At 45.7% G+C, this 23,482-nt stretch overlaps 2 protein-coding genes across 2 annotated transcripts; both read left to right on the top strand.

The window, feature by feature from the left end:
* The first annotated feature begins 3,416 nt into the window (after positions 1-3,416).
* LOC136372207 (keratin, type I cytoskeletal 15-like) lies at positions 3,417-6,138 on the top strand. The gene is made up of 6 exons (XM_066336707.1): positions 3,417-3,952; positions 4,780-4,862; positions 5,016-5,172; positions 5,372-5,533; positions 5,690-5,815; positions 5,908-6,138. Exons 1-6 carry the CDS (start codon positions 3,539-3,541, stop codon positions 6,136-6,138), a joined length of 1,173 nt encoding a protein of 390 aa, XP_066192804.1. The 5' UTR covers positions 3,417-3,538.
* A 9,330-nt stretch (positions 6,139-15,468) lies between these two features.
* LOC136372379 (keratin, type I cytoskeletal 19) lies at positions 15,469-20,472 on the top strand. Its single transcript, XM_066336976.1, has 8 exons — positions 15,469-16,028; positions 17,386-17,468; positions 17,800-17,956; positions 18,211-18,372; positions 18,505-18,630; positions 18,745-18,965; positions 19,684-19,712; positions 20,205-20,472. The coding sequence occupies exons 1-8, from the start codon at positions 15,588-15,590 to the stop codon at positions 20,222-20,224; spliced, it is 1,239 nt and encodes a 412-aa protein (XP_066193073.1). The 5' UTR covers positions 15,469-15,587; the 3' UTR covers positions 20,225-20,472.
* The last annotated feature ends 3,010 nt before the right edge of the window (positions 20,473-23,482 follow it).

Raw genomic sequence — 23,482 nt, 5'->3', positions numbered from 1 at the left:
AAAGGTTACTTTGCTTCCTTCTAATGTTCCAGAAGCACAGAGAAGCATCAGAATGATCAAAAGTACAGTCCTCACCCAGAAAACTCCCAGGAACTCCAGAGCTGCAGTGTCTATCCCCATTTCTGAGCTGATTTGGGAGTGTGAGGTCTTGGTGCAGTAGGTGGCACTGGGGAGAGTCCTCAGGAGTCTCTATGGCAGGATCAGCTCCCTGTGGAGTCCTGCTGTTGACAGCACAATGCCCTCCACACATTCCTGCTGATCCACGGGGCACTGACCCCCACCTAGGGATGCGCCAAGGCCTGTCCTAGGGACAACACACACCACAGGTGTGCCAAAGGCACAGCAAGACCCACAGCTGCTGTCTAAGGCTGGCAGGTGCTCCAGAAACCTTGTGCTATTTCTGTGATCAGGTATCCTGACACCACTGACTGCTCCTGGTGCTCACTTCACTCATCTATGTTCTCAGAAAAAGCCATACACTTGCTTAGTGTTCTGAAAGGATTTACAGGATAGGAAAAAAAGGCTTTGGCAGGGAGGAATTTAGAATTCAATTAATCACCATCATTGATAACAGGAGCACATGGAAGCAGGTAGACAAAAAGAGAACAGGAAAGGATCTCTCTGCTGGAAAAGCTTAATTTCCCTTGGGAAGTATCTCTAAATTTGTCCTTTTCACTGGTAGGAATGACTATGAGTAATGATTTAGATCAACTACAGAATTAAAATAGCTCACATTTAATAGGATTTTCTGTAGGTCTATACACGTGCAAGTTTATGAGCCCACCCCAGGGAGTGACATGAGAGAAAGATGAGCTCAGAATGGGGGGTTGTGGAAATCCTACAGCTCTGAATGAACTGAATAAATGCACAGGTTGAGCGCTGCTGCAGGACAATGGATGACAGATGAGGAATGCACAAATGGAGTCCCTGACGAAACTCTTGGGAGTAGCGCTCTTCTTACCAAGACCACATTTGACTCATTTACTGTAGAACAATTAACTACCAGTAATTGTATTTAGGATTGTCCTCTCCCTCTTGTGTGACTGAAGACATACACCCAGTAATGCCATCACAGCCTCTGTGGAAACCACAGGCTGCTTTTGGTTCTTCTGCCAATTTGAAGTATCTGTTTGTGGCACAGCATGCAGCTTCACCTGTGAGTAAACAGCACTGGGAAAAGATTCACAGCACTCATACTTCAAACAAGCTTCTGACTTGCAGAGGTCCATGGGGTGCACTGCGAGCAGAAGGTCTGCCAGTGGAAGATGTGATTTCAAAGCTCTTAGAGCACCTTTGAATGGCTGAGCCTCAACATCTTCTACAGCAGAACATGTCTGACCTCCTTCTGTCATCGCAAGGACTGTGAAAGGTAATGGCTCCTGAACAGTCCTGGCTCTTCTGGCTTGTGAAGTAAATCAGCAGGTCAAAACTCACTCACAACAGCCAACTCAGGCCAAGAGCCATGTACGCAGGACAGTGGTCAGAAATGCACATGGAGACAAGGAAATACCGCCGAGTTACAGAACAGAAAGTCTAGAGATTAAATGTTTGGGATGCAGTTATGGCAGTGAGGATGGTTAGATCACTTGTTCAAAAAAATAAGAGAGGAACAGAGAGACAGAGAAAAGGCACCAGGTGACAGTATGAAATTACAGCATTGGGAAATGTCAGAAATTGTTGGGTCGGGTGTTGTGATGCAACGATGCCGAGAAGGAGATATAAAATCAACACCTCTGGCACTAATGCCAATCAGCAATAAACATCTCATAGAGGAGAATAAAAGTGCATTTCAACAATATAATGAGGAAAATATGACTAAGGAATCACACCCTGTGAGAAAATAATTTTTATTTTTTAATAATGATGACTCAGTCTCAATAACATATGCAAAGCACCTGGTTCTGACGTGTGGAGAATTAGAGAGCTACCAATAAAACAACAATCATGCTGCATAATTATGCAGATCAAAGGATTACATTATCTGTGATACGGGGGTGGTGGTGTGTCAAGAAAGAGGGTGAATGGTTTTCCATGATTCTTCAGTCAGCCATAACACACATTAGTGACTTTTATGGATCTCATAAGCATTGTGGCTAAGGAAAAAAATCCTGTTTGAGCCACAACTGCAGGGTGTGTGTAAGTAACAGCATAAATGGAGAAACCAACAACGAAAGGAATGGGCAAATTACAACTTCCAAGTTGAGATGGATTCCCATCAAAGTTCACCTCTCACATAATGAGGCCCGTTGTCTTTCAGGCTTAAAATACACATTTTCCAGAAGTTATTTAAAGGCAAAATTTCTTTTGCAAAGAAGGGCTTGTCACAATCCGCCCCCTTACAGAAATGGTGCAGTCATTCAGCAGCGAGAGACAAAAGCCCAAAGGTAAGGGGGATCTAGAGGGTCATCACAGCCATCTCTGTTATACAAGCATAAAATCCCCAACATCAATTGATTGAGATCAGACTTGAAAGTCTCTCTTCCATCCACAGCTTCTGCAATGGAAATTCTTCCATACCCTTCTGCCTCCCGTAGATAAAAATTTCCCCTTAGTTTCCAGCCCAAACACACTCAAATCCAGACTGTGTCCTTTCCTACATGGACAGCAGGATCATTCTGTATTTCAAACAGCCCTGGTACCTCCTTCCTCAACAGCCAGCTGATAACAGTGCCAGCTTCCATCTGGCCAAGCCAAATCCTTTCTTTCCTCTCCAGGATACAGCCAATGCAGCCATATAGGTTCCACGTACATATTTCAGTTTAAGATAACCTTTGAATGATTGGAAATTTTCACAAAAATGTTTTAAAACTTAGAGTTTTAAAATGGCATCACTGCAGGCCAATGAGACAGGAGGATCTCCTGGAAGTGATACCACCAGAGTCTGGTGAGAACAAAAATAATACTGCTGCTGTTAAGCTCACTCCACTGAGATTTTTACCACTTAGTACCACTAAGTACTCTGAGAGACAGTGCCCACACTGACATTTCTTTTCTAGAGAAGTGCCTAAATTCTTAGAGATACTGTTTCCAGAAGTGGCAGTTCCGACAGCTAATTCGAATCAGCCTAATGCAAAGGGTGCCTGAGTTCATACTTCTCCAACTCTGAAATTAAAGCAGAGAGATTAGGTGGTGCTTTCACCACCTGTTTTAAGGACAAAAAAAATTACTCTAAAGAACAAAGAACACTCATTAAAATGAGTCTCACTCACTAAGTAGCCAGCAACAAACTATCTCCAACAAAATCTAACTCACAGCCACCCACCCGAAATTGCAGTGCAGGCTTGGTGTGAATCAGCATGCAAACCCAGTACCTGGAGGGAGGGTTGTCCCAAGCCCCAAAAGAAATTCCCCTTAGCACATCACTTTCGGCATGATCACTATGGCTGGCAAAGCCCATGGGAAGCTGGACTGCCTGGCAGGTGACACCCACCAGGCAGGTATAAATAGCCACCAGCAAGGACGGCCCGCTGCACTTTGATTTCCTGTATCTCGCTGTGCACAGCTTTGCATCTGGGGCCGCACATCCGATCCCTTCACCATGAGCTGCAGCATCAAGAGAACATCCAGCACCTCGTACAGGAGCGGAGGAGGAGGTGGAGGCGCCTGCGGCGGCAGCGGCCGCAGCTCCTCCGTGTCCTGCCGGCGCTACGCCTCCTCCGTCATCGGCGGGGGCAGCTACGGCGGGGCAGCCTGCGGGGGCTTCGGGGGCGGCCTGAGCATGGGCGGCCTCGGCGGGGGCTTCGGCGGGGACCTGCTGCTGAACAGCAATGAGAAGGTCACCATGCAGAACCTCAACGACCGCCTGGCCTCTTACCTGGAGAAGGTGCGAAGGCTGGAGGAAGAGAACGCTCAGCTTGAGCACAACATCCGCGAGTGGTACAGGAAACAAGCTCCCAATGTTTCCAAGGACTACAGCTCCTACTACCAGGCCATTGAACAACTCCAGAATCAGGTAGGACCATCCTGGCACATGTGCCTCCATCTCCCACATGCTCCTCTATCCTCTAAGGCTCCTTCATCTTTGCTCCTTCCTCTTTGCTCCTTCCTCCTTCCTCCATCCCAGCGCTGGGCTCTACAGCCTGCGGGACGGCCGTGCTGGTGGTACCACAGGCACAAACCTGCTGAGCTGCACCTCCCATTCCCTGGGTGAACAAACCCCCACAGCAGCCCACAGGCAACGGGGCACAGCCCAAGGCACCAGGAGCTCCACCAGCCACAGACACGCCAGCTCATGCAATATACATCCCACATTGTGCAGGTGGCTCCAAACCAGCCATGTGTGGTTTGCAGTGCTTCCCGCTGCTCCCACCAGACCAGCTGGATGGAGTGCAAAGCCAAAGCACCTGGATGGCAGGATCTGAGCTCCTTTTGTCCCTGCACACTCCTACAGACACCAGCTGCATGGACTGAGGTCGTCCATTAGAATCCACTTTTTTTGTAATGGGATGATTTATAGCATTGGGGCAAAGCCTACACTGCCTCCTACACCCAGACTGCAGCACCCATGGAGGTTGGCCATTTCCCAACATAAATGTTCTCCTGTTCTTTCCTTCTTCTCTTTCATCAAAATCTTTACTCTTTCATCAAAATCTTCGGAAAGCCAAAATCTTGCAGACATCAGTCCCTGTGGCATGACAATTCAGGAACTTTCTGTGGCCCATGCACTACTCCATAATTCCAAGACCAGCAGCAACACTCTACCAAAGCTTTGTGTCCTTCTGCTTGTCCTGGAAATTTAGAAAATACAGAAATACACCTGTCCACCTTCCCCTTTTACAGATTATTTCTGCCACTGTGGACAACAACAGAATGCTTCTGGACATTGATAACAGCAAGATGACTGCCGATGACTTCCGAATGAAGTGAGTACCTCCCTGTGAACCTTTCTTCTTTTGTGTCACAAATTTTATGAGACTCATGAATGCAGGTGAATGAAACCCTGTCTAAAGTGGTATGATTAAGCCTACATATTGTAACGAAATGAATGTGCAATGTTTTGCTTTCCTCTACTACAGGTATGAGAATGAGCTGGTCATTCGTCAGACCGTGGAGGCTGACATCAATGGCCTGAGAAACCTCCTGGATGGTCTCACTACCACTCGGTCTTCACTGGAATCTGAGCTGGAGTCCTTGAGGGATGAGCTGATGGCTCTGAAGAGAAACCATGAGGAGGTACAATCCAGTGATAGATAGCACAGCCAAAGACATAATCCACTGATTCTTCACAGCTCCCACCATCACATATCAAGTCCATTTCACCTTATGCCATGCAACTGTCATTCTTTTGTACCTTCCTAATGCTTTACCCAAAATCACCAGCACAACAAATGATCTGTGTGTTCTCTTGTCTCTCTCTCTGCACTCCCTGCAGGAAATGAGGCAGCTCCAGTCCCAGACTGGTGGTGATGTGAGCGTGGAGGTCAATGCTGCCCCTGGAGAAGACTTGACAAAGATCCTGAATGACCTGAGAGATGAATATGAGCAGATCATTGCAAAGAACCGTAAGGAGGTGGAGCAGTGGTATGAGGTCAAGGTACGTAGCAATGCCCAGAGTGGAGTCTCCTTTGGTGGGACAGCCCAGACACCCCGGTACCAGGACTGGTGAAAGGCTCCCTGGAAATATGAGTGAGCACTCAGTAAATCTGCTCCCTTGTGGCTCAGAAAGTATCTCTGGGGTTTGACTCTGCAGATCCAAGAAGTCAATCAGCAGGTCACTTCCAGCAGCCAGGACATCCAGACAAGCAGCCACCAGCTCACCGAGCTGAAGCGTGAGATGCAGAACCTGGAGATTGAACTGCAGGCACAGCTCAGCACGGTACGTGGGCAGGATCTGCAGGCCCTTCCCTCCTTGGCATGGGCAGGGAGCCATAGAACTCTGCTCCTCAACTCCTGTGTTTGCCTTTCCAGAAAAGCTCTCTGGAAAACTCCCTGGCAGAAACCGAGTCTCGCTATGGCCGCATGCTCCAACAAATCCAGGCGCAGATCAACTCCGTTGAGGAGGAGCTCGGCAGCATCCGCTGTGAGATGGAGGGTCAGAGCCAGGAGTACAAGATGCTCCTGGGCATCAAGATGCGCCTGGAGCAGGAGATCCAGCAGTACCGGTCGCTGCTGCAGGAGGGGAATCAGGATCTTGTGTAAGTTCTCTGTTTGCAAATAAAGGCACGAATTTTATCACAAGCTCTTCTCTCGGCACTCACGGATGATAGAGCAGAATATTTTACTTGTCTGTAGCTGAAATCTAAGTTCAGCATCTGCATTGAAATGTGCCTATCAAAAATTTCATAAGCACATCAAATGCCAAGGAAAACACAGAGCAGATTGTTACTGACAGGTTTTGAGTTAATCAGTTCCTCTTGACCTGTTTGTGCGGAGTGAATTCCATGAGGGGAATCACTGTGCCAAACCAAACTGTAATGAAATTCCTTCTGTCAGTAGACAAACAAGCACAGCTGGACTGTGAGAGTACAAGAATCATACTGCAACAGTCTCTTGTTGTCTCCACTTTTACAATTTTCTAGGAAAATACAGGTGAAGAGAATGAAATGGAAAAAAATATATAAAAATATATTAATAAGATTCAGGAAAAGCTGAGCTGTTGCATTCACTGCACATGATGTCAGTGTATTTATTGTTCCCTTCATTAAAACTCCTTTCCTTTTACAGGTCATCTCAAGGAGCTCTCCAAGGAGGAGGTATGTCCTCTCATTCCTCTAGTTCCTATTGTCATAGTCAATCTAGTGACAAGGCAGATAAGAAACATCTTCCAAAGAGCATCCAAACTTAAGACTTTCACGTTTTGTGCTCCATCCCTTTTCCTGTTAATACCAACTTTTTGCTATGGCTTGCATTTCTGCAATTGCAGCGGGGATTAAACCATTCACAATCAAAGCTCTTCATTTCAAAGTGGTTTGGTTTTAATTCCAGAGACAGGTTAAGCTCCTTTCCCATGCTTTTGCTAACAAATGGATATTTAAATAGTGGATGAGTCTGCAATGTCAGTGCTGCAAAGAGACTTTTGGTTTCCCTATCAGAGCAATGGTTTCTTTTTTCTTTCCACAGGGCAGTCAAGAGTGTGTTAAGATACCACCGACACGTTGGGCTTCCCTGATCCAGTCAGTGCCGTGGGAGAAGCCCAGCCCACAGCCCACACACACTGTGACCCACCCCACGCACAGATTACTCTCCAAATGCTAATCATGAAGTCATAATTAATACTTACTAGGTTTTCCCTAAAACTATCTACTCCTCTCTTTTCATATTGATCACTGTGATCACTGTGCTCACACACAGATCTGTGCAGTGCATTTCGTTCTGCACTGAACAACAATCCCTCGAATAAAGCTTTACCTTTCTGCAATGCAAAGAAAACTCTGTGTCCAGCAGTCTATTTGGTATATTAACATTCTATTTACACTTAGGTGTATCAAGTCACATACACAAAGGCATTAAGATTGTGTGAATTATGTAATATGGCTCCAAAGAAATACGTGAATCCTAAATAATATGGTGACTGGATAAAATCCTGAAGATGAATAAATACATCTACATTAAACTCAAGGGTGACACCTATGGGGAAGAGAAATGGATGGGAGAACCCCTTTTTCATGGCATATGTTGCAAGAGGTGTGCAAGTAGTTGATTTGCCAATTCAGCAGCTGAAGTGAAGAATCAGGATTAATTAAACTCAAAAATTTCATGAAAATTTTGTCAAATCAAAACCACTTTCCTTAGAGTCCCTGAGCAAGAAATCAATCCTATCCAGGCAGGTTTTTCCCAGCTTCTGGGTGAGAGCTCTGTTTAATCTTGTTCAATTAAAGCAAAGGGTTAGATCAGGAAATGAGTGAGGAATAAGGAAGATCTATTAACCCAACATTCAGTTGCTGGGATTATTCCTCCTGCCATGTTGGAAAATCTGAGCTCAGGTCTTTTATCTGAAAGTTCCACAAGGAGGAGTGTGTTCCCTTATTCCATAGGGTCATTCCCAGCTCCATCCTGTGTGAAGCTCTGAGTGGAGAATGTCACGGTGCAGGCAAGGTCCAAGCTTTGTTACTAAACCTGCCCCACTTCGTGTACCACACTCAGCCTTTTTGGGTTCAACAGCGGAAGAAAACGGGTGAAAGATCTCAGTCATTCCAAACTTAGAAATTTGCATTTCAGTGTTTAGTTTGCAGGGCTGAGGAAGCTGCTGAACAGGGTCAGCCACATAGCAGGGGAGTGACTCCACTGCCGCCCTGTCCCAGACCCGGGGTGGGTCTCAGAGGATTCATTGTTCCCTGAACACCTCCTAAATCACCGACATTTCTTATCCTGTCACACAGCTTTACACTTACACTTTGGTTTGCAAAGACAGTCAGGACAGGTAAAACATCATCGTTTTGGATAACAAGGTATTATTTTAAAATACATCCAACTACTCCATCTATTTCATGTTACAATCCAAGATGAATTCTCAGCGCAGCAGGAAAGGGATGAGTCAGAGAAACTATTTCCATGGGAAACAAAGGTTTGTAAAATCAAAGCAGATCTGCCTCTCCTTGGAGTCACAACAGGACTCTTCTGCTCCGTGCAAGTAACAGAGACTCTTGTGTCTCTCTTATCAACCAGATAGTCTTCTTTGTACTGCTGACTTTCCCAAAACCCCTCAGCACTAGTCAGCTATAATGGACTTTGGGATCAAATACCTTCTTTAGGCACAGTTTAACTAAGGAAGAATGTCTATAATCCCAGAGAGGAGCCATTTGTGCTCTAGGCTGTCTGCTGGGAACATTTCCGAGTCTCCTGCTTCCCTTCCTCTCTCTTTTAGGTGGGACACGTCTGCAGTGGCAGCATGAGGGAATGTTGTGGTTAAGCCTTATCCTGATTCAGTGGTTTGTCCCACAGCTCCGTACCAGGGACAGGATTTAGCTGTGGGTGACAGTGTGTCCGTCCGTTCGGGTCGGCTCCCCGGCATCCTCTGATGGCAATTAAGGAAATGACAAGTCAGATTTGTGACACAAACTGCTCAAAACACTCTCAAAATTAAATTAAAGCCTCAGGCCAGAGACACAGTTAGTACAAGGAAAGAACGGATTCATTAATACCAAAATCGGCACGTTTTTATTTTTGTTTCACACCTCGGATTCAATGGCTGTGCTTAACAGCCGGACCTGCAGGGGGCGCTCTGTGCCGCTCCCCGAGGCCCCAAATCCCGGGGTTTGTGCTCAATTCTGGAAATTAATCATCTCCAGAGGAATAATACAACATTTTCAGGAGGTTTGATGAAGATAAGAGGGCGAAATGTCTGTATAAAGAGACATTCAAGATAAGAATCAAAATTCAGTGGACTTGAGTTCTCCAAGGGGCTTCACTCTGGATCAGGATTCCGAGACACCTGCAGGGTTTAGACTCACAGCAGTGTTTCCATTTGCAAGGGCAGCTGTCAGCTGTGGACAGGTACAGCAGCCCACTGATACCCCGGTGCCTTTGTGCACAGTCCTGCCAGGCTCTGGCACTCCTGGCTAAAGGAAATGGAACCACGGAGGTGACAAGGCAGATTTCTCTCTCAGCCCACCACTGACTCAAGGAAGGAGAAGAGAAAGTCTGACTCACTGTGCCTGTAACAAAAAGTTAGAGGAAAAGAAGCTGCTCCTGTGATATTTCTGACATTTACTAGCCTAGCATAACCATGAAAACTAGCAGCAGCCAAGTTAACTAAGTATGACAATTCATGCAGGAAAATCCTTTCTCTCTGTAACAATTTCTGTTAGATTTCACACCAAATATAACATTTCGGAGTGCTAATCCTAACAAACCTCGGGATTTCTTTAAGTGTTTCCACACCGTGGCTGCCATATCCCTGGCAGTGTTCATGGCCTGGCTGGAGAGGCTTGGATAAACCTGTTCTAGTGGAAGGTGTCCCTGCCTGTGGCAGAGGGTGGAACTGGATGAGCTATGAGGGCCCTTCCCACCCAAAGCATTCCACGATTCCAAGATAAAGGACAAGTGACAGTGCACACGTAGTCTCAGGCGCACTGGAGCTGACTCTCAGAGCTGTTTTAGTACTGCCTAAAGAGAGGTTTCTGCACGCTGCAATTACTCCTAATAGCGCAGTTTGGGAGCCCACGCTCCCGCTGCTCCGCCAAGCCTGGCTCCAGGGAACACCTTTCCCTGGCACACACCTGTACTCCCAGCCCTGCCAACCCGCTCAGGGCTGCCATCAAAGGCACCCACAGCCTCAGTAATCAACGTTTTCTGACAACATTCCCAATCTCAGTTCAGTTCTTTCCCACAACCTGATGGCAGGCTATTGAAAATCACAGCCGTACCCAAAAGTTCACAGCGCTCACCCAGAAAGATTTTAAACAAATTCCAACAGCTCCTTTCTGTCTTAAATGCTGTTAGAAATCATGTCACCAGATTTTATCAGTTATTAAAGCTGAATCCATTAGGAAAGCATGAAAAGGCACTCAGAAAGCACTTGAGTCATTTGCTTTGCTGGCAGTGGGCTGCCCAAAACACAGACAGTTGGCACAAACCTCAGTTTTTAATAAAAGGAAGATTTAAAGCTGAATATGGGTGTCAGAGTCTGGTGGAAAACCACAGCTCTTAATTAAGGTAACAGCCAGGACTGCCTGGGAAGGGATTTGCCTGGTAGAAACAAACACAGGTAGCACAGTCCTTTTTGAAAGTGGCACAAACTGTCAGAAGTAGTCAGAAATCCCCTTTTGTTCCCTTAAAGTTGTGTGACCAGCTAGGGCAGCCAGAACCAGGGCTGCAAAGGGGTTTCCATGGGCTGAGAGTTGCCATGAGAACCAAGTGTTAAAAATGCCTCCCTGGCAGCAGCTCCACAAACCAGAGGCTGCAGGGCTTGCCTTCACAGAGCAACAGTTGGATTTTCTCACTGAGCTCAACCAGAAATCTTCAGACTCCGAGAATTCCTGTCAAGAAAATCTGAGTACGAAACCACCAGCAGGATCAGGAAAGCCCAAACATAAGGATCCACCAGGAGGGTACTAAGAGAGCTCCCTGTTTTCTAATTGGATCCAGAACTAATGTTTAAACTAATATTGAAGGCTTGCACAATCAAATCTCTGCCCTTACTGGAAGCTGTGACTTGCCTCTATGATCAGAACACATTCTTACAAAATTAGCAAGAGAAATAATAACCTATAAGTCTAAAAATACAAGTTTGTGCACATAAATATATAAGCACATAGATATAAATAATAGATATACAAATGTTTTACAGATGGGAACAGAACAAAACAGCTCAGCTTTATGCTATAAGCCCCATCTACTCTGCATCCCTCCCAAGTCTAGGATTTATTTTTGAGCAGGAATTTTCCATGTGGTGCATGGGAAGATCCCTGCGGATAGCCCCAGGCCTCCTCCCTCAGTGAGGATCCCAGCAGCATGCAGAGGCCATGGCAAGTGTCCAACAGCCACCACTCCCCTGAGCCCAGGACAGGTCCAGTCCCTTGGGCTTTGGCAGAGGCCCCTGCGCTGCCTCTGCTGCTGCCTGCAGAAACCTGACTTTTGGAACACATCCTCCTGTCAGTTGGATGTTTGGCTCTCAAATAATAGTTTCCAGCCCAATCATACCTTGCTGAGATTTACCAGCCAGATAACAGGTTAAAGGAAGTGTAAAAGTACATCCAGTGAGTTGACTTGCATTCCCTAGGGCTTGGTGCCTCAACTGAGCTTTCCTTCCCACACAATCTTTAATCACACAATAAGAAAATCTGGTTTATTTTCCTGTCTCAGGTACTTTACTCCCCAATTTGCTGTATCATTAGAGTGCTGGCGTGATGGAGGAGTCAGAAGTTTAAAACTAGTTATGTTTCTAGGGAAACAGGGACAATAACGAAGCATTTCCACACCACAGCCAGTTTCAAGGATTTGCAAAGTATTTGCACTGCTCCCAGTTATTTAAGTGCTTGAGCTGTTCATGAGGATCTTTTATGTATTTTCCTCATACCAATCTGTTCAAATGTTCTATAAATGGCAATCATTGAAAAAATTAAATTCTGTGCCCCAATAGCACTGCAGCAGCTTGGGCAGGAATCATTCCAGTTCAGCCCAAATCACTGATGCATCATTTCTGTCCTGCCACGAACAAACCAGAGCTCTGGACAGAAATGTCTTAATCTGTCTCTTACTCTGACAATTTCTGTTAACACAGAAGCCTGACACGACCTTATTTCTCACCTCTTTCAGTGCAGAAACTATGCATTCTCTTCACCATAATCCCTCTACTTTGCAAAAATAGCCATTTTGAGCAAATTCCTTGTGTTGCTCTGCTCTTCCCAACCCTCTTCTCCAGCCACTCACAGCTGTGTGTGCATGTGCTGGGACCTGCCTCTTCAGCACAGCAACATTCTTGTCTCACAATCTGTTGGCACATTCAGTGAATATATGGCAATGCCAGGTTTGTGAGGATTAAAAAAAAAAAAAGATTTATGATGGGCTGTGAAAGCCAGACAGCCGAGAATTGTATCTTGGGCAAACAACTGCAGTTATCTTGCTACCAGCTGCAGATCAGAGCTTGTTGTCACTGGCTCTTCCCAGAAGGAAGTTTAAAAGTAAAAAATAGAAAATTTTGTGCTTGAATTAAAAAACTGTCTCTGATCTTCAAAAGGGGAGAAAAACATCCCAAGCTGTGGTCTTAAGAAGGCCTGTGACATGATCAGGTGGGGGGGTGAACAAAGTTCATAGGAGCAAAAGAAGAGATGGAGATTAAAAATATGCACGTGAAAAGGCAGCACAATTTCATTGATGGAAGCAAAGACAGAAAGGAAGAGTTACCAGAAGGACAAACAGTTAAAAATTGAAAAGGTTAATCCAGAATAATAAGCTGGCTTTGCTCATTCATCCATAGATGCATCTGTGGAACTGCAGGCACCAACAAAGTTGATTAAAATGTTCAGCAAGTTCATTAAAGTGTAATTGCATTAGCTATCCCTGGAAGCAAATTCAGCAGTATGTGAAAAGAGAGAAGGATATACAGTGTCCTCAAAGGCAAGAAAAAAAGGGTTTACAGGACAATTAATAAAGCTACCCTGAAACAAATGAATGATTTTATATAGCAGCAGTGACTAGCAAGGCAGAGAAAATAAAGGTAAAGCAGAACCAGGTCTCAGCCAGGAGCTTGGGTGTGACTGGATGACTTTGCCTGAAAAAATGTGTCTCCCTTCCTCTCTGATAAAGTGCAGATAAGGGAAATTCCCTGTGCTGACCATTCCTTATTGGGGAAAAGCTGACCCTACCATAAATTAGGTATATAGTGCTGGGAGAAAAAGAGAATTCTAGCTACACTGAATCCTAAAAGCACCTTCTTCAGCTTGCCATACTGAAGGCTTTTACAAGGATTTAAGTACATTTCTCACCTTAAAGGAGTCCCCACAAAAACAAGCACATGCAATCATTAAGGTAAGACAGAAACAGAAAGTTAAATTATATAGAATTAAGTTTTAGCAAAAATGCTGTGTGAGGGATTGATTTGTTATTAGAGGCTTCTGCTGTATTTGGTGTTATAAATCAGATTAATCCATTTGACTGTGTGTCCCAAGCCTTTCTTTTGACACTTCCAGCTGTACTTGCAAAGTGCCACTAAGAATTGCAGTTCCTCCTTTGGGAGATTCTTCCCTGTAAGCTCATGCAAACCCAACCTGCCTGTAGTACCTGATCAATATTCTGACAGTGCAATAGATGGTGATTGTTGCTTTTACTCAGGATATTGCAGAGGTAACAGATAGGCAGATATCCAGAAACCTTCCAGATCCAAATTTTCATGAGCTATGCAGCATCATAGATGCTTTTGCAAAAACCAAAAATACACTGTGTTGAGGTCCTGATATGGGAGTCCAGGGAATGCTGAAGGAGTTTCTGGAGGGACAAATGTTCATCTCTCCTTGCACCAGGAGACAGATCTCAAAAAGAACGCACTGGAATTTATTCTCCTTTCAGCTTCTTGCTTTTCTGTTCAGTGAAGAAAATGACATGCATTGATGCTTTTTATGCTCTATGGACTTCATTATTTGGCAAAAAAAAATAACTGTTCTCCAGTTGCTTTCTCTCAGCACCTCCTGACACCACTATTTCATCTGTTCACAGCCCTTGGAGCAGTTACTGGCTGGGCAGGTTTGTCCCACCCAGGGCTGAACAGGACATTCAGGTCTCCAGAAGGAACTGGTGTGTCTCTGGCAGCAGGAGTGTCCCTGGGCCTGAGGAAAGGCTGCACAGAGTTACAGTGCAGGAGGGAGAGCTGCGGAAGGCAGAAAGCAGTGCAGAGGAGAAAGAGCTCTGCTGTGCTGTCCCAGGGCTGAAGTGTGGTACATATCCTGTGTGTACCCAGTGATATATTCCACACCTGAGTCACTGCAGAATTCCTCCTGATACGGCCTCCTCGTTCCCTGGTGATACAGGTGCCTTGGCTGGCCTCCCATTTGCTGTTTGCTCTTTCCCTCCCTGATTTTGCCCTGCAGTTTGACACCTCTGTACACAGGGAGTGCAGCTCTATTCTGTAGCCTGAAACACCTGGAGCATTTTTCATGTGTATAGAGAGGCCTGGCTGCTCCCAAAAGCTGCAAGTGCTGCCAGGCCAGAAGTTCCTCTTTCTCCAAAACACTTGTTCCACAGAATTTGGAGGGAATGAGAAAGAAAGAAAATGGAATGAAAGATCTGAGTATCCCTTTGTGTGTTAGGGATGCTCAGGGAGGAGCTCACAGTAACAAAAGCTTTTGAAAATCCATCTTGGATAACAGAGGACCTGAAAATTTTAGAAATTACATTTTCATGACTCTCAAAGACCAGATGACTAAGTGGTTCTGTTTCTTCTCTTTGCTTGTCTTTTCTGTAGCAATCAAAGGACTTAATGTGTAATCAGACACTTTTTTCTCCTCATTCCACAGGTACTCAGGGATGTCACTGCTTCTCTCTGCTGCAGACACAGCCACGGCTGCTTCAGAAAGATTCCTGTGTCTGTAGAAAACCAGACTCTCAGACACAGCACATTCTCTAGTAGCCCAAACGAACCGAGAGTAAAGACAGAGCTAAAACTTCCTTTCTGAAAGAAGAACTTTTCTCAAGGGGAATGAGGGAAATAGAGGGAGGGAACGTGAAGGTCCACACACATCGTTCACCATTTGGGCTCCTTACGAGCTCTGTTATCAGGCTGAATCACTCCGAAAACAAGGCTTTGTGTGACTCCGCTCTGGCCGCGGCGTTGGCCGCAGTGGGTGCGCTCCTAATCCCTTTGTTTCCATGTAGGTAAACTCTGGCCAGGTTTAGGAACGCTCCCCTCGGTAGGGAGACGCCTCCTCCAAATCCCACCTTTCGCTCCAAGCGGCGGCGGTCCGGGGGAGGGGATGTGGAGGTACTGGGGAAGAAACAGCCCACTCCACAGCCACTGACCAATAAGGGGAACTGCCGTGTTGGCAGAAGGCTTAGGGCTGATAAATTCCATGGGTCTCAGATAACACATTCTGGAGACAACTCCCATTGTCACCGGCATAAAAGCGGTGCGGTGGGGGAGCAGGGCACTCTCCTGCCTCGGGATCGCGACGAGCCGCTGAGGTGCAGCTTAGGTTGGGTCCTTGCTCTTCCTCCCCATGGCCAGTTACAGCTTCAGGCAGACCAGCTCCTCCGTGGCTGGGGGCCCCGGCGCCTCCTCCCTGCGGTTCGGTGGCAGCTTCAGGGCCCCCAGCATCCACGGGGGATCTGGTGGCAGAGGTGTGTCCGTGTCCTCTGCCAGGTTTGTCTCCTCTGGCCTGGGAAGCGGCCTGGGAGGGGGCTATGGTGGAGGCAGCTTCAGCAGCAGCTTTAGCTACGGGGGTGGCCTGGGCGGCGATGGGCTCCTCTCGGGAAATGAAAAGGCGACCATGCAAAGCCTGAACGACCGCCTGGCCTCCTACCTGGAGAAAGTGCGTGCGCTCGAAGAGGCAAACACTGACCTTGAAACCAAAATCCGAAACTGGTACCAAAAACAAGGACCAAGTCCAGCTCGGGACTACAGTCCTTATTTCAAGACTATTGAGGACCTTCGAGACAAGGTAGGTGTTAATATTTATCAAAAATCAACTTAGATTTCCACTTAAAAAGGAAACATGAAAACTCACAAAGTTCCTTAGGAAGCCCCTAGAAAGCATTGCAGGTCATGGGAAGGAGAGGGAGATGAGATAGTGGGGGTATCAAGTCAGTATCAATATGGAATTACCTACTTTTTTAAATGCTAGCCAAGAGGAGGTACAAACCAGTCAGTGGGGGATGCCCAAGTACTGAAGTCTGATAATGTTTGCCTTTAGCAAAGCATCTGTTTATAGACACACATCTACACATGCTGGTCATGTGCACACATATGACCAGTTGATGTCTGCATGACCATATATAAACTGGTATGTAATGAGAGCCAAACAGTGATAGCAACCTGCCTGTCTTTGCAACTTCTCACCTGCCACAGAGCTTGAAAACCCTCAGAGGCCCAGACACACTACTTTAACAATGAAAATAAAAATGGGTTTAGAGTAATTTCTTTTTCACATTTCCCATGCTTAACCTTGGAATTAAGTGAACTGAAATATTTGGCATAGGGAAAAAGGAAACAGCAGACATGAAGTAATCAATCCCATATATAAATGCAGGATTTTCCCCAAGAGCCCATGGGTACCTGATAACAGATTGCTGAGGTGATACACACCCTGCATAACACAGGGAGTAGCTGATTAACTATGTAAATAAATGAAAGAAAACTTGAGGTTTAGTTTACAGAGTTCAGCCTGGAGTTCATGACCGCTCCCATGCGGGTTGCTTCTCCTTGCTGCAACCCATCCCCATTTGCTCCTGATTTAAAATCCGAGCTCTGATGATGGCAGAACTGGCAATGTTCCTTCTGCTAGTATTCTTTCCCCTCCTTTCTTTTCCTCCCCTTAGTTAGAGGTGGGAAATCATAGCTGGTTTGTGGATGACCATCTGAGTTTTAGAAGTGGCAGGCATAGAAGAAGACATGCTTTCCAGGTAACAGTGAATTGAGATTCCTTCTAAATAAAGTTTCCTTCAGAGGCTTTCATGATGCATTAAAAGAATCAAGAAACACTATCCTGGGTATTCTAGGAAATAAAAATGTGATCAGAGATGGTCTCTTTAAAGGCCTCTCCCTCTCAACCAGCATGTAGTTTTGTCTCACGGTGGAACTTCTACCTAAAGCCACTTCATACACCAGACACAAGGATGTGTCCAAAACAGAATCCTGGCAGAAGTATGTGATAAATCTGGGACGTGCTGGCTGTAGATCCTTCCCTATACTTCTGTTTGCTGTAGCTACAGGTGAAATAGACTCTCCAGTCTTATCTGCAAGCAGGGAAGCTGATAACAGTTGTTTCAGCCTCAGTAATGAGCTCTCATTGTTTGCAGATCCTTGATGCCACCATTGATAACGCCAGGATCGTGCTGCAGATTGACAATGCCAGGCTGGCTGCTGACGACTTCAAAACTAAGTGAGTAATTTCTGAGAGGGAAAAGATCTCATGAGTAGGCAAAAATCCTTGCTGAGCCAAAGGGCAGTAAAACAGGAATGGAATGACCCTAAACCCCCTGTATGAATATTAGCCTGATGCTGGACATGCACTTCAACCCTCCATGTCTTTGCTAAGAGTACCATCTGCACCACTGAAAATTTTGCATAATGTGGAATATGTGGAGAACAGTTTAATGCTTGACGACATTTGCTCCACCATAAATCCTACAAACCCAGATACATTCATGCTGTGTTTCTTGTGGGCTGGGTAATCAGTGAACCTGAATTTGGGTTCGTTTTGCTTTTTTAAGGTTTGAGACCGAGCAAGGTCTGCGCATGGGCGTTGAGGCTGACATCAACGGCCTGCGCCGGGTCCTGGATGAGCTGACCCTGTCCAGAGCTGACCTGGAGCTGCAGATTGAAGGATTAAAGGAGGAACTGGCCTACCTAAAGAAAAACCATGAGGAGGTAAACGCCAAGGGACATGTTTGAAAGTGGCACTAGAAAAACAGTCTGTGGAGATGTGGAGTCCCTCAGGATTGCCCTGGGCTCTCCAACAGTGAGGAAAAGATTTCTGTGTACACTGGGATCCCTCCTGCGAGTATCTTGGGGGAATCAGTCAGACTTAGCCCTTGAAGGAAGGACAGGAGGTTCATAATGTTTTCAGTTTACATTTTTAATGTTTCAGTTTCCTCTTTTGTCTCCTCTGCAATTCCCCACAGGAGCTGAGTGCCCTGAGAGGGCAAGTAGCTGGTCAAGTCAGCGTTGAACTGGACTCTGCTCCAGGCATTGACCTGTCCAAGATCCTGGCAGATATGAGGGACCAGTATGAACACATGGCTGAGAAGAACAGGAAGGATGCTGAGGCCTGGTTCCACAGCAAGGTAAAACCCCTCCATACTGTACAAACACTAACCAAAAAATCCATGAAAGAAACAACTATTAAAACACACAGAAAAATGCTGTGACAGCCTTACCTCCCCCCCATTCCTCATGTAGTGTTTTCCCTGTCTCAGACTGAAGAGCTGAACCGTGAGGTCGCAGTGAACACCGAACAACTGCAGAGCAGCAAGTCCGAGGTCACTGACCTGAGACGCACCCTGCAAGGGCTGGAGATCGAGCTGCAGTCCCAGCTCAGCATGGTATGTCAGAATTTGCAGTGCCTACAACCCCTCACTGACAGGGGCCCGTATTTCCCTCCCTACAGAGAGCCCTGCACTGGCAGCAACCTTTCCTGTGTGTGGTTTCCCTGGCAGAAAGCGGCGCTGGAAGGCACCCTGGCCGACACGGAAGCGCGTTATGGGGCGCAGCTGGCGCAGATCCAGGGGCTGGTTGGCAGCATCGAGGCGCAGCTGGCTGAGCTCCGAGCTGACATGGAGCGCCAGAACACCGAGTACAAGATCCTCATGGATATCAAGACTCGGCTGGAGCAGGAGATCGCTACGTACCGACAGCTCCTGGAAGGCCAAGAGTCCCAGTAAGAACCTTTTGCTGGGCCTCCTAAGTCTGACCAGGTCATGGTGCTCGTTTACCGCAGCACCTTGGTAAACACAATTAAATATTCCTGGAGTTCTACAGTTTTAACAAACTAATTTTTCTGGACCGTGGTGGAGCTAGAAATGTTACGGTTGCCATTTACATGAAGGGAGACCTCAAAGAGTTTCCAAACAGGAAGGGAACTGACAAGCAGCACAGTAGATTGATTGCAACTAACAGTTGAAGTGATCAGCTGCATCACAGTCAGGAGAAGTGCAGTTAATAATCTTTTACAGGATATGAAAATTATTACCAGATTTCCATAAACTCCCTGTTACCAGGCACTTTTACCCAACAGGAATCAGGGTGGGAGGAAATACTGGGAAGAGAAGTGAAGGCAGTCACTGAATGACTCCCACATGGGAGAGCACAGCTCAATCTCATCTCACACAGCCTCAGGGAGGAAAAAATGAGGCAGGGATTGAAAGGTTTTAATTTCTTCTGTTACTTCTTTTCTATAATGTCTTTTCCCAATGCAGTTTAAAAATATATTTCCTACAACAACTCTCTGTCCTTTGCTGAGAAGGAGTGAAGGAAGATGGGCATCTCTTCCCTGACTGCACACAGTGCACCTAATTGATTAACACTTTGCTTTCATCCATCCTCATCTCATGCAGCATTTCATGTATTAACTCTCAATTCTTCTCTTTGTTCCACAGGATGTTTGGCTCACTTTCAGGAACTCTCGGTAAGAATTTTTTGTTTTTCCAGAGAAGTTTTATTTTCTAAAATACACATAACTGGTAGTTGTGTCTGTTCTAGAGACTGAGGTCTGCATAATTTATCACAGAAAAAAATAGTAAGTAATAAATGATGTCTCTGGTTAGAATGGAACAAATTTCAGTGATTAAAAGATGTCAGATATCTGAAGAACATCTCAGAGTCTGCTACAATAAAGGCTAAGTAAAGCACAAAACACTTAATTGTTTCCCCACATGAAAGGACATGGGAATCGAAGCCAGCTCAGGGGAATTGCAGGAACATGCCAGTAAAACCTGCCTTGAGCTGTTAGAGGTCAGCGGTGTCATAAAAGGGATGAGTCAAATCCAGGTGATGGAGAGGAAAAGTTCTGAGAAAAGGGAATGAGGGATGAGGCCCAAGCCAAGCTCAGTGCCCATCACAGTGGTCTGTGTGAGCTGGACTTAAATAATTGCTGTTCCTTCTCTCCATGCTACTGCAGACAAAAGAGACAAGCACTGAAGATCCTTCAAAGGTCATCTGCAAACTGAGAAAAAGGAGACAACACATGTGGATTGAGAGGGAGAAATCACTCTGAACTGCTGGAGATGACTGTTGAAGCACAGAAGGTTCTTGGCCAAAGTTTAGGCAGATTCATTCACTTAGAGATGATTAAAGTGTGAATTGGGTCAGCTTTGCAATTATTTCTAGGTTTTGCATGTACTGAATTGCTGCATCTGCTCAAATAAAGATTATATTCTTGCAATCTTTGCTTCTTTGGAGTTACTGTGATATTTCACTGAAGTTTGGCTTTACTCAGGCAGGAATTAGCCAGGCAGCCTCCCCGAGAGTGCTCACAGTGTGGGGAGCTTGCTCTCCATTCTGATTCTTGCTGGGTCCTTTTGCTGGCAGGAGCTTGGAATACAGAGGCAGCAGCATCCCCAGCCCCTCAGTGGGGGACACAGGAGTGACCTGGGTTTCTCACTACAATCCTGTGCACTCTGCAGAGCAGGGGCACTGGGATGGGAAGAGGTTCTGGAGAGCAGCAGGAGCTGGGAGATGTTTCATAGGGTAAAATACAAAGTAAAATACTGGCTCATAGATAATTCCTGCAGGAGCACACAGGGGTCAGCCGCAGTTGGGAGAATTCTTCACTTCCATTCCCCATTTACACAGAGCTTACAAACCTTTAGTACCAATTTCAGCCCCCTTACCTCTCATGGCAGTGCAAGGACATTATCCTAGCTGAAATTCCAAGAGGAATCACTTTTCATTCCAACACTCAGGAATCACTGGTTTTATTTCCTACCATCTCTCCCCAAACTGACAGCCAAGAAAACTTTTCAGGATTGTGCTAAAAGCAAACCACAGCTCCAGCCTAATCAGCCCTTCCCAGCTCCTGCTGTTACCAGAGGCACAGTTTGCTCCACAGCCGAGGGGAACGAAAACAGGGATATGCCCAGACTGAAAGTATCCCAACACTGCTCTCTCCCAGAGTGGATCAGTTTGCAGTCTGTGTTTCAGGGAGACATCATAAAATCCTTCAGCACTTCTCTCCTTGGGCCTGGGGAATGTCCATGGTCTCTTGTTGCACAACTAGATGTTCACAGGAGATTAATGGAGTGTTCTTGTGGCTTGGAACACCCAAAGGCTCTGGATCTCCTCTCTCAAGGTGGGGCAATCCTCTTCAATCCAAAGGTGCTGGTGCTTAGGTTTGGTTCAGCAATGACTCAGGTGACCTCTAAACATCAGCTGTCACTCCTGACACCAACAATCCCGGCTCAGCCTCTGGAATGAAGCCTGGTGGCATTAAGCAGTGGCTTTGCTCTGACAGGGGAAAACTGACAGGAGAGAAGAACAGTCAAAAAGACACAGAGAAAGAGACAAGATGGGGAGAACGGGGGGAAAGATGGGCAGAATCAAAAGGAATAGTGGCCCAAGAGGCACACAGGGTGCAGGGGATCCTTCAGGAGCTCACCCATTTCTGTGGGATTCACTTCTGGAAGAGCCAGAGAAGAAGATCTTGTGCATTAAGTACAGGCAGTTGCTGAGTGTAGACACATCAGCATATGCTTTGTACCAAACTTATTCCCTACAACACCAAGACCTGGAAAGATCTGTACATGAAAGAATAAACAGCTCCAGGTTTGTTTACTAATCTTAACAAATCCCATTCCCTGAGTGCAATTTCTTGTGACATAACCAGTCAGGGTAGAAGCTTACTGTTGCAGACTTCTGGTATTGTACAAGCTGCAAATGTACAAGTCTGACAATAAATTCTCATGCTCCAAGAATGCATGCTATAAAAATCCTGAATTCTTATTTTTATAACTTACTTTTAATTTTATTTAAAATTTTATAATTTTATTGATTTTTGTCCTGTATCTGTAAGGCAATGAAGGATTTCTGGTGAAATGTTGGATATAAATCACTCAGACACTGTAATTTTAGAGTCTGGTTCAGGAAAAAAAGTGTTTTCTAAAGGTATGTCATGTTTCCTCTGAGTGATGGTTTTATCATTCATAGAGTGATCACTGAGATGACAAACAAGCTGCTGCTTGACTGGAACTTGCTGTCCTGAGAGGAGGGGCTGGAGTGTGTCAACTCCATTAATCCCACTGCAGAGGTAACAAAAGAGTTTGTGCAGCACAGACATGTCAGGGAATGTCTTCCAGAAAAGCACCGTGGAAGATGACTATTCCACAGATGACAAACCAAGGAGCTCAGCTACCACAGGTACCTGTGCAAAGAACGAATCAGTGTGTCAAGACATTGGATAAGGAATCTCTGAGCAAAGGTAGTGAGACCAGAATAAAGGCATAAGCTTGAAAGAGCCTCTTTATCTTTTTCTTTACTTCTGCAGATAATTGGCTTTTATTTCCTTGTACAGCCTGTAAGGACAAAATGCTGTAGAAATCATTGTCTAAATTATGTTATGGGATATGATCTGTATTGGCTGTTTGATTTATTTTATTTCCCAATGGTAAATTTCAACAGAAAGAAACAGCTTTTACTTGCTACCTTTTTGTAATTGTTCATCTGATACTGATCCAGCATGACGCCTGGGGCATGTTAGAAAGCAGCAAAGTGTGTTTCACCATTGACCTTCCAAAGGAGTTATCACACCTGAGTGAAAGAAGACTCAATGAAAACTCCCCAAAGTTTCCTACTAAATTTTGTGGTGTTTTGTTGCTGAGGTTTTTTAATGGAATATGAATTGCTTATTGTGGGCTCTCTTGGTTGAACAGCCCCTGGCAGTACACACACTTCAGGGCATTGATATTACAGGGGTCTTTAAGACTATTTTGTATTTTCAGGAGGATTTGTCTGAACTTGTTTCCTGAGCCACCAACCCTTGGAGACACAGTGATCTGGCAAGGTACACAGACCATTATAATCTGCCCAGCAGCACAACTGAAGGGCTGCGGCAAAGGGCCAGGTTCAGTTTGAAACATGTTTCCAGAGCGGTGAACACCCACCCGTGTGCTCTGCTCAGCCTGGAGTGAGTGGCCGTGCCCAGAGCCAGCCTGTGAGGGCACATCACAGCTGGACTTTGCCTTTTCTTCCCTCCCAAGTGCACATCTCCAATGTGCATTACCTGTACCTGCATTAACTCAGCCTTTGTTTGTTCCAACAACTCCTGTGAGCCTTGGGTTATCCAAAATCCCCCTCCTGAGTTCTAAGTTCGGTTTCTGTACTGTCAAAGATGGTGCTAAAAACGATGCTCTTACGATGTTTTTAGCAAACATGTCAGTTTTCTTCTTTAAGCTTTGAGGTCCC

Source organism: Sylvia atricapilla, chromosome 27, assembly GCF_009819655.1.
Source record: "Sylvia atricapilla isolate bSylAtr1 chromosome 27, bSylAtr1.pri, whole genome shotgun sequence".
In the NCBI taxonomy this organism is placed as follows: Eukaryota; Metazoa; Chordata; class Aves; order Passeriformes; family Sylviidae; genus Sylvia; species Sylvia atricapilla.
The sequence above is the reverse complement of the archived record's forward strand: the minus strand, read 5'-3'. Positions and strand labels throughout refer to the sequence as shown.